Source organism: Mustelus asterias, unplaced genomic scaffold, assembly GCF_964213995.1.
Source record: "Mustelus asterias unplaced genomic scaffold, sMusAst1.hap1.1 HAP1_SCAFFOLD_3040, whole genome shotgun sequence".
NCBI classification, from domain to species: domain Eukaryota; kingdom Metazoa; phylum Chordata; class Chondrichthyes; order Carcharhiniformes; family Triakidae; genus Mustelus; species Mustelus asterias.
Window position 1 is genome coordinate 21,928 of NW_027592985.1, and position 17,347 is coordinate 39,274.

The window sequence follows — 17,347 nt, forward strand, 5'->3', positions numbered from 1 at the left end:
GATATCCTTCCTGTATCTCCCACCACGAACCCTATATTTATGCCCCCTTGTAATAGCTCCATCCACCCGAGGAAATAGTCTTTGAACGTTCACTCTATCTATCCCTTTCATCATTTTATAAACCTCTATTAAGTCTCCCCTCAGCCTCCTCCGCTCCAGAGAGAACAGCCCTAGCTCCCTCAACCTTTCCTCATAAGACCTACCCTCCAAACCAGGCAGCATCCTGGTAAATCTCCTCTGCACTCTTTCCAGCGCTTCCACATCCTTCTTATAGTGAGGTGACCAGAACTGCACACAATATTCCAAATGTGGTCTCACCAAGGTCCTGTACAGTTGCAGCATAACCTCACGGCTCTTAAACTCCAACCCCCGTTAATAAAAGCTAACACACTATAGGCCTTCTTCACAGCTCTATCCACTTGAGTGGCAACCTTTAGAGATCTGTGGATATGAACCCCAAGATCTCTCTGTTCCTCCACAGTCTTCAGAACCCTACCTTTGACCCTGTAATCCACATTTAAATTAGTCCTACCAAAATGAATCACCTCACATTTATCAGGGTTAAACTCCATTTGCCATTTTTCAGCCCAGCTTTGCATCCTATCTATGTCTCTTTGCAGCCTACAACAGCCCTCCACCTCATCCACTACTCCACCAATCTTGGTGTCATCAGCAAATTTATCGATCCACCCTTCAGCCCCCTCCTCTAAGTCATTAATAAAAATCACAAAGAGCAGAGGACCAAGCACTGATCCCTGTGGCACTCCGCTAGCAACCTGCCTCCAGTCCGAAAATTTTCCATCCACCGCCACCCTCTGTCTTCAATCAGACAGCCAGCTACCTATCCAATCGGCCAACTTTCACACTATCCCACACCTCCTCACTTTCATCATAAGCCGACCATGGGGGACCTTATCAAACGCCTTACTAAAATCCATGTATATGACATCAACTGCCCTACCTTCATCAACACACTTAGTTACCTCCTTGTATCTTGTACCTCCTTGTATCTTGTATCTTGTATCGGCCTGGGAAGCTCAATGAGCCACCTGACGCGCTGTCCTGTGGAACATGTGCCAGTGCGCAGGTGGACCGGTTACAGGCTCTCCACAACGACCTCTGCCACCCGGGGGTCACCAGGATTTTTCACTTCATTAGAGCCCGCAACCTGCCCTACTCCGTTGAGGATGTCAGATCTATAACTTGAAATTGCCAGGTCTGCTGGGAATGCAAGCCGCACTTCTACCAACCAGACAGGGCACACCTCATAAAAGCCACCCGCCCCTTTGAACGCCTAAGCATTGACTTCAAAGGCCCCCTCCCCTCATCTGATCGCAACATATATTTCCTCAATGTCATTGACGAGTATTCACGTTTCCCCTTCGCGATTCCCTGCCCAGATATGTCCTCGGCCACGGTCATCAGGGCCCTGCACAGCCTCTTCACCCTGTTCGGTTTCCCCAGCTATATCCATAGCGACCGGGGATCCTCCTTCATGAGCGATGAACTGCGACGGTACCTGCTCTCCAAAGGTATAGCCTCGAGTAGGACTACTAGCTACAACCCCCGGGGTAACAGACAGGTGGAGAGAGAGAACGCCACTGTCTGGAAGACCGTTTTACTGGCGCTACGGTCTAAAGGTCTTCCAGTCACCCGCTGGCAAGAGGTCCTACCGGAGGCACTACACTCCATTAGGTCCCTCCTGTGCACGGCAACCAATGCCACCCCCCACGAACGGATGTTCGTGTTCCCCAGGAAGTCTTCCTCAGGGACTTCACTACCATCGTGGCTGGCATACCCGGGCCCTGTCCTGCTTCGGAAGCATGTCAGGACCCGTACGTCTGACCCCCTGGTCGAAAGGGTTCAACTCCTCCACGCCAACCCCCAGTACGCCTATGTGGCGAACTCCGATGGGTGGGAGGACACGGTATCTACCCGAGACCTAGCACCCGCAGGTGACTCAGGGACCACTATGGCCCCCAACCCCTCACCCCCAATCCCCAACTTTGTCCCTACCACATCAGAACCACTATTCACTCCTCTCACCCCCGTATACAGCTCGCCTGAGCCCCAGGAGTCGCCACCACGCACTCGACGATCGGACGAGATGACAACAACGTCCTGGTGCTTGAAACGACACCGCGACCTGAAACTACATCGGAACCGGCACCACGGCGGTCGCAGCGGCAGAGCAAGCCCCCGGATAGACTGAACCTGTAAATATTGTTCATTCTGCCTCACCCCCGACTGACTCTTTTTTTTAAACAGGGGGTGAATGTGGTAAACCACTGTTATCTGTGGTGGTTAACCACTGTTAGTTAGTATCTGTTATTATCTGTATATGTGGCACATCCCTGCCGGCTCCGCCCAAGACTCCTCCCCCTGGTCCGGGTATAAAGGCGATGGCTCCTCCCCCTAGCCTTCAGTACAGACCAGATCTCTGACAGGGATGGCTCCATGTTCTTGTGAATAAAAGCCTATTTGTTCTCGCTCACAACTAGTCTTTGCTTGATTGATAGTGCATCACTCAGATCCCCTGTAAACTATTTACCCCTCACCTTAAACCTTTGCCCTCTGGTCTTAGACACCTCTGCCAATGGGAAAAGATTCTTACAATCTACCCTGTCTTTGTCTCTCATAATTTTGTACAGCTCTCTCAGACTCCCCCCCCCCCCCCCCCCCCCCCCCCGCCCCCCCCCCGAACATCCTCTGTTCCATTGATCAATTGTCACTCAAAGCTGCTGAATCGACAGTTTTTTAGAAAATGGGCATTGAGAGAGACATCTTTTTTCATTCACTGTAACTCCTGCCAACACAGGAAGGTCAATCTGCTGATGTGCACTGATGTGGAGATGCCGGCGTTGGACTGGGGTGAACACAGTAAGAAGTCTCACAACACCAGGTTAAAGTCCAACAGGTTTATTTGGTAGCAAATACCATAAGCTTTCGGAGCGCTGCTCCTTCGTTAGACGGAGTGGAAATGTGCTCTCAAACAGGGCACAGTCTCTGGACTTTAACCTGGTGTTGTGAGACTTCTTGATGAGCACTGACCCCTGGCTGTGCGGAATGCCAATGCCAGTCGATTGCAGCTCTGCTGCCAGTACACCGCACCGTGTGTGAGGAGCTTTCATACCTGGATAGACACTGCCTGCAGTGAATGTGGCTGGGAGGTTAGGTTTAGCCTGAAAACAATACACCTATTAATTAATTAGGGCCAGAGGCAGGTCCCTTTCCAAATTCAGAGTGGTTATGCAAATTACAGCTGCTATTTCTAAGGCTATTTCTAAGGTCACAGATGTGACTATTTGAGTGGTCCAGGCCGCTCCTGGCACCATCGCTCACGATGACATTAGAGAGCAACATGCCTGGTGTTGGCAGCAGACCCCCCTTTGCATTCATTCCTGGCGTGGCAGAACTGTTGACAATGCCATTAAGACATTAAACCAATGCCTTGTCCGCTGCCTCAGGCGGACATTAAATATCCCAATGTGAGCTTTTGAAGAAGAGGGGAGGCGGGGGGCGCGGGTGGAGGGGGGGGGTTTCCTGGGGTTCTGGCCAATATTTATCCCTCAATTACTAAGAGGTGATCTGGTTCTGATCACATTACTGTTTGTTGAACTCTGTGGATGTCACAACCCTCGTGGTTCCTGCATTAGGGTTTGATGGTATTGGTGCTGCCATCAGAAGAATTGCCTCGCCACCTCTCAGCCACGTTCAGTCCAACACACAGGATGCCTCAGGCAAGATTAACCTGTCACAGAGTACGTACAAAGCAGATACAGGCCATTCGACCCCAATGGTCTATTCTGCTGTTAATGTTCCACACAAGTCTCTTCCCATAATGCTTCATCTCACCCTATCAGCATCTCCTTCTATTCCTCTCTCCCTCGTGTGTTTATCCAGCTTCCTCATTGCTGTCTTTATACTATTCACCTCACCTGCTCCCCGTGGGAGCACGGCAGCACAGTGGCTAGCACGGCTGCCTCACAGCGCCGGGGACCTGGGTTTGATTCCCGGCTTGGGTCACTGTCTGTGTGAAGTCTGCACGTTCTCCCCGTGTCTGCGTGGGTTTCCTCCGGGTGCCCTGGTTTCCTCCCACAGTCTGAAAGATGTGCTGTTTAGATGCATTGACCCGAACAAGCGCAAGAGTGTGGCGACTAGGGGATTTTCACAGTAACTTCATTGCAGCGTTAATGTGACTAATCAATAAACTTTACTTTAGATTGACCTTATATCCCAGGGTACTCCAGGGCAATCCTGGAGGGTGGGTAACTCAATTTGGGAACAGCTTATAGTTTGAGGTGGGCATGATGCCTTGTGGCCAATACGAGAGTCAATTTAGAAAACAATAACAACTCTTTAATTATTTTTACAAAACTTCTCAAAGTACTGAAACCTGTGACTGAAAATACAACCAAATAAACAGGAATAAAGACAGTGTTTGAATGGATCTACTGGTTGGGTCCAAAGCAAGACAAAGTGCTGGGGTGAAGACACCATTGTGGATATGAACTCCAAGCACAGAGCCACCTGGAGCACAGGCTGAGCGCTCCGGACGTGGACAACATGGAAGGTGCCAGAGACCCATCAATTAGAAATGCTGCTATCATATTGTTTGATGATAAGAGTTCCTGATCTTTCAGGATGACAGAGCAGAGAGGCGGGAGGGACTGAAGCATTTACTCGAAGCAAGGTGCATGAATCTGTGGCTGCTTTGAAAGAGGGATCGTGCCAGTTGCCATCTTGTAGTTTCCCTCAACACTTCACCCTGGAGCTGGGTTGAATGGGGAGCTGATTACACGCATTGTACAGTGAATGGCGAGACTCCAGTGCCACTCAGATGTGCTACGGTCACTTGCAGCCCACGCGCAGGTTGTGCGCCACCCATTTGGCCGTGCCCGCTCGCCATGGCGTGACGAGGCTGTCCATGTTGACCAGGAGTCTGCCCGTTCGGCTTGCTTCGTAACCGGCAATCAGGTAATCGGTGCCTGTCCGAGAGAGGAAAACAAGAACTGTCTTTGAGTGGCAAACTCTTAAAGAGACACGAGAAAGTACTCTGAGCTCCAAGGAGTCAAGAATGTTCTGGCTTGGAGACAGACTGATTAACCCATCGAGCGTCTTGCAGCAAATTCACTACTGCCAATGGGAGCACGGCCAGGGAAGTACGGCCTTGTGGGGGGACCCGGCCTGGTGGGGGACACGACCTGGGGGGGGGATGAATGGGATGGATAGTCAATGGCGGCATGTCCAGGGGGAGCATGGCTTGGTGGGGTGCATGGTCAGTGGGGGGGGCATGGTCAATGGGGGCATGTCCAGGGGTGGCATGGCTGCGGGGTGAGGGGGGGGGGGGGCGTGTTCAGTGGGGGCATGGCCAGTTTTGCGTTTGAACTGCTTCAGGCAAATGGATATCTGAGCTGGCAGCAAGGTTCACAGAATTCCGGTGTTCGGTGGTTACGGGTGAGACTCGCATTTAAAATTCTGCTATTTTTAGCATCCAGAATCCAGTGATTTATTCCAGAAATAACTCAGAAACTCTACTTCATTATTCTAACTGAGGTTCATACCAAGCTGGTGGAGCGGGGGGTGGAGCGGGGGGTGGGGGCGTCCAACATTACATTGAGGAGAGTTTTACGATCCCCTAACTGACATAATTGCAGGCTGTGTGGGGGGGAGGGTTGGCGAGAGGATGTTCCAGAGTTAGCAAGGTAGCAAGGCCAGGGAACGCTGTCCACAGATCAGATAAGAATACGTCGACCATTCCTTATGCTGAACTCAACCCATGTTCCCAGCCCCGACAAGCCCCTCTGTCACTCACCAGGGTTGAGTAAGGGACATGTACATCCGCGCTTGGTCCAGGATTCAGGGTAAATGCTCCAGTTGCCCCGGGTGATTTTCACTTTGCCAGCTTTCATCACCTTCTTTACTTTGACGTTGACCTCAGCGTGAGTTCCTTTGTCATGAGCAGAGAGGACCCTCGCCTTGATAACTGGTGGAAAAGAACAGACTTCATTACACAGGAAAACCCGTTCCAGTTTAACAAGAGGACAGTGTCAGAGACCCCGCAGTGAAGTCACTGCGCCTCTGGCATTGCCAAGATAGTAATAAGTCTCACAACACCAGGTTAAAGTCCAACAAGTTTATTTGGTAGCAAAAACCACTAGCTTTCGGAGCGCTGCCCCTTCATCAGGTGAGTGGGAGTTGTGTTCACAAGCAGGGTATATAAAGACACAAACTCAATTTACAAAATAATAGTTGGAATGCGAGTCTTTACAGGTAATCAAGTCTTAAAGTTACAGACAATGTGAGTGGAGAGAGGGTTAAGCACAGGTTAAAGAGATGTGTATTGTCTCCAGACAGGACAGTTAGTGAGATTTTGCAAGCCCAGGCAAGTCGTGGGGGTTACAGATAGTGTGACATGAACCCAAGATCCCGGTTGAGGCCATCATTGCCAAGATATTCAGTGCAAGTGGAATGGTCCCCGAGGAAACTGCTCACAGCTGGACAGGGGCTCGATCACATCTGGTCAGGACCTGGTTCTCAGTTTATTTCCATCATGTAAACCTCCACCAGCCTGTGACTGGTAGCTGGGTGAGAGCTAACCCTGACGCTAGGTGCAGCACTGGGACATCGGGTGGAATCTTGTCGAGCTTCTGGGGTCTCGCCTGCTGGGGCAGAGCCACACTGGGAAGGCCCAGTGGATCACAGCCAATCAGGCAAGGCGAGGCCTTCCCATGGAGTCTGACCCTGGGGGCCGACTGAGAGCTGGCAACCAATCAGAAGCTGGCAGCTTGTGCTCAGGACCAGCACTGAGGAAGTGATGGCGGTGGGTGGAGGGACAGACACCAGAATCCTGATCGTGGAGCCCCCAGGCCACAGGTAAGTCATGGTGGAAGGGGGGTTTAGCAGAAAGACAGGGGGATTGGTTTTCACCGTGTCTCCCTCTTCCCGATGTCCAGTCTCTCTGATCGAGGTTCTCCCCATTCCCCCCAACCAGAGGTGACAAGCAGCTCACACAGGTTCTCCCGTCGTGCGCACCGCAAAGCAAAAGACCCAGCCAACAGTGGTTAATAGAAGCGGCACGGTGGCACAGTGGTTAGCGCTGCTGCCTCACAGCGCCAGGGACCCGGGTTCAATTCCCGCTGGGGTGACTGTCTGTGCGGAGTTTGCACATTCTCCCCGTGTCTGCGTGGGTTTCCTCCGGGCGCTCCAGTTTCCTTCCACAGTCTGAAGATGTGTGGGTTAGGTGGATTAATCATGGTAAATGCACAGAGTTACGTGGATAGGTGGAGGGGAAGGCCTGGGTGGGTTGCTCCTTTGGAGAGTTGGTGCAGGCTTGATGGGCCGAATGGTCCCTTTCTGCACTGGAGGGATTCAGTGCTTGAGACCCTCAACTGTTTTTTAATTGGCCATTTAAAGGCCTCTATAAACAGCAGGGTGGGAAGGGGAACCACGAGCCTTCCTGCACAGGACTTAATTCTGGGGAGTGGCAGGACTCTGGAATGCCACCGTCCCATGGAACTAACCGCCTTTCCTGCCTCCACACTCCCTAACAGGGGGAGCAGAGTACAACTGAGCTCTGCACTGAACTAACTCACCTCAGGCAAGGCAGAAATCAGGGGATTGCAATTCAGTTCATGCTGCTGGATTCGGGAGGGGGGAGTTCAGCCAGGATTTCTGCTCCTGATCTATATCCAGTTACCCCTGCTGGAGGGCAAATGTATTTGGGATATTGGGTGAGACAGAGAGCCAACACAAACACCTGAATGGGCTGAATGGCCTTGGGGAGTGTGTTTCTATGACCCCAACATGGAGCTCTGGTTGGGAACAGTTGGTGTTAAGTTGCTGCAGGATTGGAAAGTGGGAAGGCAATGCTTGGACCTCCCTGTGTCTGGACGGCAACAGGTTTTAGCATCGCTTACCGTAGGTGTACTTCATCTGACAAAAGTATGTGGCACCTCCCAGCAAGGTCTCCTTGCAGAAGCACTTCTCTAGAGTGACAGAGAGAGCGGGGTCAAGTGGGCATTAAACAAACACATGGAAATGGAGTAAGAATATTCCAGTTAGTGTCACCCACGTCCCATTCACACATCAGGCAATGTGAGGAAACCCCCAGTCTGGGATCCCGGTATTGTCGATGTGAAACTTCTGTCCCTGTGTTCTGATCCATTTCTTCACAATATGAGGGGATGTTTGATCTAACAGTTTGCCACCCCCGCACTCCACAAGTCTCATCTACATCTGTTTGCTTCAGATTTTAAAGAGATGCTGGAAATAGAATCGATAACCGTCAACTCACCAAGACACCGGTTTTTACTTGAAGGGAAATGTTTAATCTCCAGGGTGCCATGCTGGGGATGTGAGCGGCTCAGTCTGTATCGCTCATTCCCAGTTACACTGGCTGAGAGCCTTGGTGGACATTTTCAGATCACGCCGAGGATCAACAATGTCGGTGTGGACCTGGAGTCACGTATAGACCCCCACTGGATTGGGCCTCAATGTCTCAGACTAATTGACAGAGATTGATTACTGATTAATTAATAACTCGGTTCGGTACGGGGCGGCACGGTAGCACAGTGGTTAGCACTGCTGCTTCACAGCTCCAGGGACCTGGGTTCGATTTCCGGCTTGGGTCACTGTCTGTGCGGAGTTTGCACATTCTCCCCGTGTCTGCGTGAATTTCCTCCGGGTGCTCTGGTTAGGTTGATTGGCCATGCTAAAATTGCCCCTTAGTGTCCTGAGATGCGTAGGTTAGAGGGATTCGCGGGTAAATGTGTAGAGATATGGGGGTAGGGCCTGGGTGGGATTGTGGTCGGTGCAGACCGGATGGGCCAAATGGCCTCTTTCTGCACTGTAGGGTTTCTATGATTCTATGAACTCCATTCTGGCCATGTCCTCCGAGACCCGGGATTTTACAATGAAGATTAGAAAGACCATTTTGCATTCTCATCCAGAAATCCAATATTCTCAACAAACCAGCTTCACGGTCACGTTTACTGAAACCAGCTTTTTATTTCACCCCATCCTGGGATTTAAACTGATAATCTCTAGATTATTGCTATCAATAAGTGTCAGAGGGCTACCGACTTCCTTTATTAATAATTCCTAATATCTGTTTGATCCAACCGGCCAATGTCAGTGTTTCCACACAAGCCTCCTTCCATCTCCTCTTTGTCCCACCCTCTCTCTCCCTCGTGTGTTTATCCAGCTCCGCTCAAGTTCCACATTCTCCCCACTCCCCGTCGGAGCGAGTCCCACATTTTCCCCACTCCCTGTGGGAGTGAGTCCCACATTCTCCCCACTCCCTGTGGGAGCAAGTCCCACATTCTCCCCACTCCCTGTGGGAGTGAGTCACACATTCTCCCCACTCCCCGTGGGAGCGAGTCACACATTCTCCCCATTCCTCGTGGGAGCGAGTCCCACATTCTCCCCACTCCCCGTGGGAGCGAGTCCCACATTCTCCCCACTCCTCGTGGGAACGGTTCCCACATTCTCCCCACTCCCTGGGAGCGAGTCTCACATTCTCCCCACTCCCCGTGGGAGCGAGTCCCACATTCTCCCCACTCCCTGTGGGAACGGTTCCCACATTCTCCCCACTCCTCGTGGGAGCGAGTTCCACATTCCCCCCACTTCCCGTGGGAACGGTTCCCACATTCTCCCCACTCCCCATGGGAACGGTTCCCACATTCTCCCCACTCCTCGTGGGAACGGTTCCCATATTCTCCCCACTCCCTGTGGGAGCGAGTCCCACATTCTCCCCACTCCCTGTGGGAGCGAGTCCCACATTTTCCCCACTCCTAGTGGGAGCGAGTTCCACATTCTCCCCACTCCCTGCGGGAACGGTTCCCACATTCTCCCCACTCCCTGCGGGGACGGTTCCCACATTCTCCACACTCCCCGTGGGAGCAAGACCCACATTCTCCCCACTCCCTGTGGGAACGGTTCCCACATTCTCCCCACTCCTTGTGGGAGCGAGTTCCACATTCTCGCCACTCTCTGTGGGAACGAGTCCCACATTCACCCCACTCCCCGTGGGAGCGAGTCTCACATTCTTCCCACTTCCTGTGGGAGTGAGTCCCACATTCTCCCCACTCCCTGTGGGAACGAGTCCCACATTCACCCCACTCCCCGTGGGAGTGAGTCCCACATTCTCCCCACTCCCTGTGGGAGTGAGTTCCACATTCTTCCCACTCCCTGTGAGAATGGTTCCCACATTCTCCCCACTCCCCATGGGAGCGAGCCTCACATTCTCCCCACTCCCTGTGGGAACAGTTCCCACATTCTCCCCACTCCTCGTGGGAACGGTTCCCACATTCTCCCCACTTCCTGGGAGCGAGTCCCACATTCTCCCCACTCCCTGTGGGAGTGAGTCCCACATTCTCCCCACTCCCTGTGGGAGCGAGTTCCACATTCTCCCCACTCCCCATGGGAACGGTTCCCACATTCTCCACACTCCTCGTGGGAACGGTTCCCACATTCTCCCCACTCCTCGTGTGAGTGAGTCCCACATTCTCCCCACTCCCCGTGGGATTGAGTCCCACATTCTCCCCACTCCCTGTGGGAGCGAGTCCAATATTCTCCCCACTCCCCGTGGGAGCGAGACCCACATTCTCCCCACTCCCGATGGGAGCGAGTCCCACATTCTCCCCGCTCCCTGTGGGAACGAGTCCCACATTCACCCCACTCCCCGTGGGAGCGTGTCCCACATTCTCCCCACTCCCTGTGGGAGTGAGTTCCACATTCTCCCCACTCCCTGTGAGAATGGTTCCCACATTCTCCCCACTCCCTGTGGAAGCGAATCTCACGTTCTTCCCACTTCCTGTGTGAACGAGTCCCACATTCACCCCACTCCCCGTGGGAGCGAGTCCCACATTCTCCCCACTCCCTGTGGGAGCGAGTCCCACATTCTCCCCACTCCCTGTGGGAGTGAGTTCCACATTCTCCCCACTCCCTGTGAGAATGGTTCCCACATTCTCCCCACTCCCCATGGGAGCGAGTCTCACATTCTCCCCAGTCCCTGTGGGAGCGAGTCCCACATTCTCCCCACTCCCTGTGGGAGCGAGTTCCACATTCTCCCCACTCCTCGTGGGAGTGAGTTCCACATTCCCGCCACTCTCTGTGGGAGCAAGTCCCACATTCTCCCCACTCCCCATGGGAGCGAGTCCCACATTCTCCCCATTCCCCATGGGAGTGAGTCCCACATTCTCCCCATTCCCCATGGGAGCGAGTCACACATTCTCCCCACGCCCTGTGAGAGCGAGTCCCACATTCTTCCCACTTTCTGTGGGAGTGAGTCCCACATTCTCCCCACTCCCCGTGGGAGTGAGTCCCACATTCTCCCCACTCCCTGTGGGAGTGAGTTCCACATTCTCCCCACTCCCCATGGGAGCGAGTCCCACATTCTCCCCACTCTCTGTGGGAGCGAGTCCCACATTCTCCCCACTCTCTGTGGGAGCGAGTCCCACATTCTCCCCACTCCCCATGGGAGTGAGTCCCACATTCTCCCCACTTCCCGTGGGAGTGAGTTCCACATTCTCCCCACTCCCTGTGAGAGCGAGTCCTATATTCTCCCCACTCCCTGTGAGAGCGAGTTCCACATTCCCGATCTACCTCTCAAACTATTCATTATTTTAATGGCTTCTTTCTCCTCTCTGTTTGTTGGAGAAAGAAGGCCCAGTCTGTCCTTCCTGATAGGTGCATCCGCAAAGTTATCTTGCAAAATCTTTGCTCCTCTTCTCCAGTGCCTCGAGATGGTTTTTCTGATCTGGAGACTGGAGACAGTGGCGGATATAAGATATGTAACTAAGCCTGGTGATGTTACCTCCCATTCCCTTCCTACTCATTCTAAAACCTCCGGAGAACTGACCCCTCTGGATCTCAGTAATCTCCAATGTTACAATCCTCCCAACATCTCTGCACTCCTCCAATTTTCAGGCATTCCCCGATATCCATCACTCCACCATTGGCCGTTGTGAATTCAGCTGCCGAGACTAAAACTCCAGGATTCCCTCCCTAACCCCACTCGTTTGGCCAACACAATAGCCTCTCGAACCTGACTTGGTGCCAAGTTTTGTCTGATAACACCTCCCATAAAGCTGCTATATGAATGCAAGTTGTTGTTGTGACCTACCAGAATGTCTGAGTGCTGAGAATCCCTGCTCATCTTCCCAGCTCCAGCCCTCCCCACTCTCATTGGTCGCAATGTCACTCACATCTGGAATCCGACCACCAATGGGAATATTGAGAATGTTTTTATTTTCAAAGCTGCAAAGTAGAAAGGGAGCCGGTGAGTATTTCGGACAAATAAAAACGATAACAAATACTCAGCAAACTGATCACCGATTGCAAGGGGATTATTTGGGAATTTTATATCCAAACTGCACAACGTTACTGTGATGGAACAGCCTAAATCCTCAATGTGTTTCTCAGTATCATAACCAAACACTCCCAGGACAGGTACAGCACGGGGTTAGATACAGAGTAAAGCTCCCTCTACACGGTCCCCATCAAACACTCCCAGGACAGGTACAGCACGGGGTTAGATACAGAGTAAAGCTCCCTCTACACTGTCCCCCATCAAACACTCCCAGGACAGGTACAGCACAGGGTTAGATACAGAGTAAAGCTCCCTCTACACTGTCCCCATCAAACACTCCCAGGACAGGTACTGCATGGGGTTAGATACAGAGTAATGCTCCGTTTACACTGTCCCCACCAAACACTCCCAGGATAGGTACAGCATGGGGTTAGATACAGAGTAAAGCTCCCTCTACACTGTCCACATCAAACACTCCCAGGACAGATACAGCACGGGGTTAGATACAGAGTAAAGCTCCCTGTACACTGTCCCCATCAAACACTCCCAGGGCAGGTACTGCACAGGGTTAGATACACAGTAAAGCTCCCTCTACACTGTTCCCATCAAACACTCCCAGGACAGGTACCGCACGGTGTTAGATACAGAGTAAAGCTCCCTCTACACTGTCCCCCATCAAACACTCCCAGGACAGGTACGGCACGGGGTTAGATACACAGTAAAGCTCCCTCTACACTGTCCCCATCAAACACTCCCAGGACAGGTCCAGCACGGGGTTAGATACAGAGTGAAGCTCCCTCTACACTGTCCCCCATCAAACACTCCCAGGACAGGTACAGCACGGGGTTAGATACACAGTAAAGCTCCCTCTACACTGTTCCCATCAAACACTCCCAGGACAGGTACAGCACGGGGTTAGATACAGAGTAAAGCTCCCTCTACACTGTCCCCATCAAACACTCCCAGGACAGGTACAGCACGGGGTTAGATACAGAGTAAAGCTCCCTCTACACTGTCCCCATCAAACACTCCCAGGACAGGTACAGCACGGGGTTAGATACAGAGTAAAGTTCCCTCTACACTGTCCCCATCAAACACTCCCAGGACAGGTACTGCATGGGGTTAGATACAGAGTAATGCTCTGTTTACACTGTCCCCACCAAACACTCCCAGGATAGGTACAGCATGGGGTTAGATACAGAGTAAAGCTCCCTCTACACTGTCCCCATCAAACACTCCCAGGACAGGTACAGCACGGGGTTAGATACAGAGTAAAGTTCCCTCTACACTGTCCCCATCAAACACTCCCAGGACAGGTACTGCATGGGGTTAGATACAGAGTAATGCTCTGTTTACACTGTCCCCACCAAACACTCCCAGGATAGGTACAGCATGGGGTTAGATACAGAGTAAAGCTCCCTCTACACTGTCCCCATCAAACACTCCCAGGACAGGTACAGCACGGGGTTAGATACAGAGTAAAGCTCCCTCTACACTGTCCACATCAAACACTCCCAGGACAGATACAGCACGGGGTTAGATACAGAGTAAAGCTCCCTGTACACTGTCCCCATCAAACACTCCCAGGACAGGTACAGCACGGGGTTAGATACAGAGTAAAGCTCCCTCTACACTGTCCCCCATCAAACACTCCCAGGACAGGTACAGCACAGGGTTAGATACAGAGTAAAGCTCCCTCTACACTGTCCCCATCAAACACTCCCAGGACAGGTACTGCATGGGGTTAGATACAGAGTAATGCTCCGTTTACACTGTCCCCACCAAACACTCCCAGGATAGGTACAGCATGGGGTTAGATACAGAGTAAAGCTCCCTCTACACTGTCCACATCAAACACTCCCAGGACAGATACAGCACGGGGTTAGATACAGAGTAAAGCTCCCTGTACACTGTCCCCATCAAACACTCCCAGGGCAGGTACTGCACAGGGTTAGATACACAGTAAAGCTCCCTCTACACTGTTCCCATCAAACACTCCCAGGACAGGTACCGCACGGTGTTAGATACAGAGTAAAGCTCCCTCTACACTGTCCCCCATCAAACACTCCCAGGACAGGTACGGCACGGGGTTAGATACACAGTAAAGCTCCCTCTACACTGTCCCCATCAAACACTCCCAGGACAGGTCCAGCACGGGGTTAGATACAGAGTGAAGCTCCCTCTACACTGTCCCCCATCAAACACTCCCAGGACAGGTACAGCACGGGGTTAGATACACAGTAAAGCTCCCTCTACACTGTTCCCATCAAACACTCCCAGGACAGGTACAGCACGGGGTTAGATACAGAGTAAAGCTCCCTCTACACTGTCCCCATCAAACACTCCCAGGACAGGTACAGCACGGGGTTAGATACAGAGTAAAGCTCCCTCTACACTGTCCCCATCAAACACTCCCAGGACAGGTACAGCACGGGGTTAGATACAGAGTAAAGTTCCCTCTACACTGTCCCCATCAAACACTCCCAGGACAGGTACTGCATGGGGTTAGATACAGAGTAATGCTCTGTTTACACTGTCCCCACCAAACACTCCCAGGATAGGTACAGCATGGGGTTAGATACAGAGTAAAGCTCCCTCTACACTGTCCCCATCAAACACTCCCAGGACAGGTACAGCACGGGGTTAGGTACAGAGTAAAGCTCCCTCTACACTGTCCCCATCAAACACTCCCAGGACAGGTACAGCACAGGGTTAGATACAGAGTGAAGCTCCCTCTGCACTATCCCCATCAAACACTCCCAGGACAGCAGCTTGGGATGTTTTATTCTGCTGAAGGTGCTACATGAATGCAAGTTGTTATTGTGTCCGTATGTAGGCATGTGCAGGTGAGGGTTTCATGTGAGTACATTATGATGCATAATGGTTTCCACAATGGAATTGCCCACCAATACTTTCTGTGGGCGAATTGGGTTGTTATTTTTATCGGGGCTTCGTTCACTGGTGAACCTTCACACAGTTAATTGTCACCATTTTCTGGTGGTGAGGGAATTGGGGAAAGGAGTTATACTCACTTGCCCAGACATTGGCCAGTTTGGGGGTCGCAGGCTCCTGCACAGTCACAAGGCTTACAGCCGGCCTCTCCGAAGCCCCAGTATCCCAGCAGGCAGCTGCTGCACTGTGGGTCACCCACTCCGGGCTGGCAGTAGCAGTATCCACTCCGGGGGTCACACTTCCAGCTTCTGTTAAAGGTGGAGTTCGTCGAGCCCACAGGGTGGCAAGAACAAGCTGAGGGGAAAGGTCAAAGTTGAAAATGACCGTGCGCTCACCAATCCAAACTCCCTCTCTCTCCAACCCACCAATTGCAAATGTGACTATTTTCCCTTTTCCCGAAGCCCAACTTGTAGCCCAGACATTGAGCAGGAAAACAGGGAAGCTGCACTGAACCTTTCCAAAGCTCGGGATAGGTCACAACGAGGGAATTGTGTCCAGTTCTGGTCACTACACCTCAGGAAGGATGTGAGGGTCACTGAGAGGGCGGGGAGGGAGATTTACCAGATTGGTTCCAGCAATGAGGGGTTTTAGTTCCGAGGTTGGGTTGGAGAAGCTGGGGTTGTTCTCCTTGAGTGAAGGAGATTGAGGGGAGATTCGATCGAGGTGAACTCGATTGTGATAGGGTTAAATCAGACAGAGAAAGAAAAGCTGTTCAAATTGGCTGATTGTACAGAGACTGGGGACATGGATTTAAGGTTCAGACAAGATACGCAGGAACATGAGGAAGAGTTTTTATTCACAGTGAGTGATGATGAACTGGAACTCACTGCCTACGAGAGCGGTGGAAGTGGAGACAATGAATGAAAATTGGATGGGCAGCCAGCAGGGTCATGGGGACTGAGGGGGACTGACTGGATTGTTCCACAGAGAGGCAGAATGGGCCCAGTGGGCAGAATGGCCTTCTGAGCTGTAAATTACTCAATGGCTCTTTCACTTCTGAGCCCTCTATTGAGATATTACACTGGCTTCGCCACCATGTTTCCCATCACCCCGGCTTCTTCACTGTGCTACCGTGTGCCCATCACCCCGGCTTCTCCGCTGTGCCACCGTGCGCCCATCACCCCGGCTTCTCCACTGTGCTACCGCCCATCACCCCGGCTTCTCCACTGTGCCACCGCCCATCACCCCGGCTTCTCCACTGTGCTACCGCCCATCACCCCGGCTTCTCCACTGTGCCACCGCCCATCACCCCGGCTTCTCCACTGTGCCACCGCCCATCACCCCGGCTTCTCCACTGTGCCACCGTGCACCCATCACCCCGGCTTCTCCACTGTGCCACCGCCCATCACCCCGGCTTCTCCACTGTGCCACCGCCCATCACCCCGGCTTCTCCACTGTGCCACCGCCCATCACCCCGGCTTCTCCACTGTGCCACCGTGCACCCATCACCCCGGCTTCTTCACTGTGCCACCGCCCATCACCCCGGCTTCTCCACTGTGCCACCGTGCACCCATCACCCCGGCTTCTCCGCTGTGCTACCGCCCATCACCCCGGCTTCTCCACTGTGCCACCGTGCACCCATCACCCCGGCTTCTCCGCTGTGCTACCGCCCATCACCCCGGCTTCTCCACTGTGCCACCGTGCACCCATCACCCCGGCTTCTCCGCTGTGCCACCGTGTGGCCATCACCCCGGCTTCTCCACTGTGCCACCGTGTGGCCATCACCCCGGCTTCTCCGCTGTGCCACCGCCCATCACCCCGGCTTCTCCGCTGTGCCACCGTGCGCCCATCACCCCGGCTTCTCCACTGTGCCACCGTGCACCCATCACCCCGGCTTCTCCACTGTGCCACCGCCCATCACCCCGGCTTCTCCACTGTGCCACCGCCCATCACCCCGGCTTCTCCACTGTGCCACCGCCCATCACCCCGGCTTCTCCACTGTGCCACCGTGCACCCATCACCCCGGCTTCTCCACTGTGCCACCGTGCACCCATCACCCCGGCTTCTCCACTGTGCCACCGTGCGCCCATCACCCCGGCTTCTTCACTGTGCCACCGCCCATCACCCCGGCTTCTCCACTGT

General features: G+C 53.0%; 1 protein-coding gene across 1 annotated transcript; it reads right to left on the minus strand.

Annotated features, from left to right (window-relative positions):
• Positions 1 to 4,340: 4,340 nt before the first annotated feature.
• Positions 4,341 to 15,559, minus strand: LOC144490226 (netrin-4-like; the record flags this gene model as incomplete). The annotated part of the gene is made up of 5 exons (XM_078208018.1): positions 4,341 to 4,988; positions 5,816 to 5,986; positions 7,920 to 7,988; positions 12,128 to 12,261; positions 15,346 to 15,559. Coding segments are annotated over 5 exons (725 nt in total), but the record flags the coding sequence as incomplete, so codon positions are not given.
• Positions 15,560 to 17,347: the final 1,788 nt, after the last annotated feature.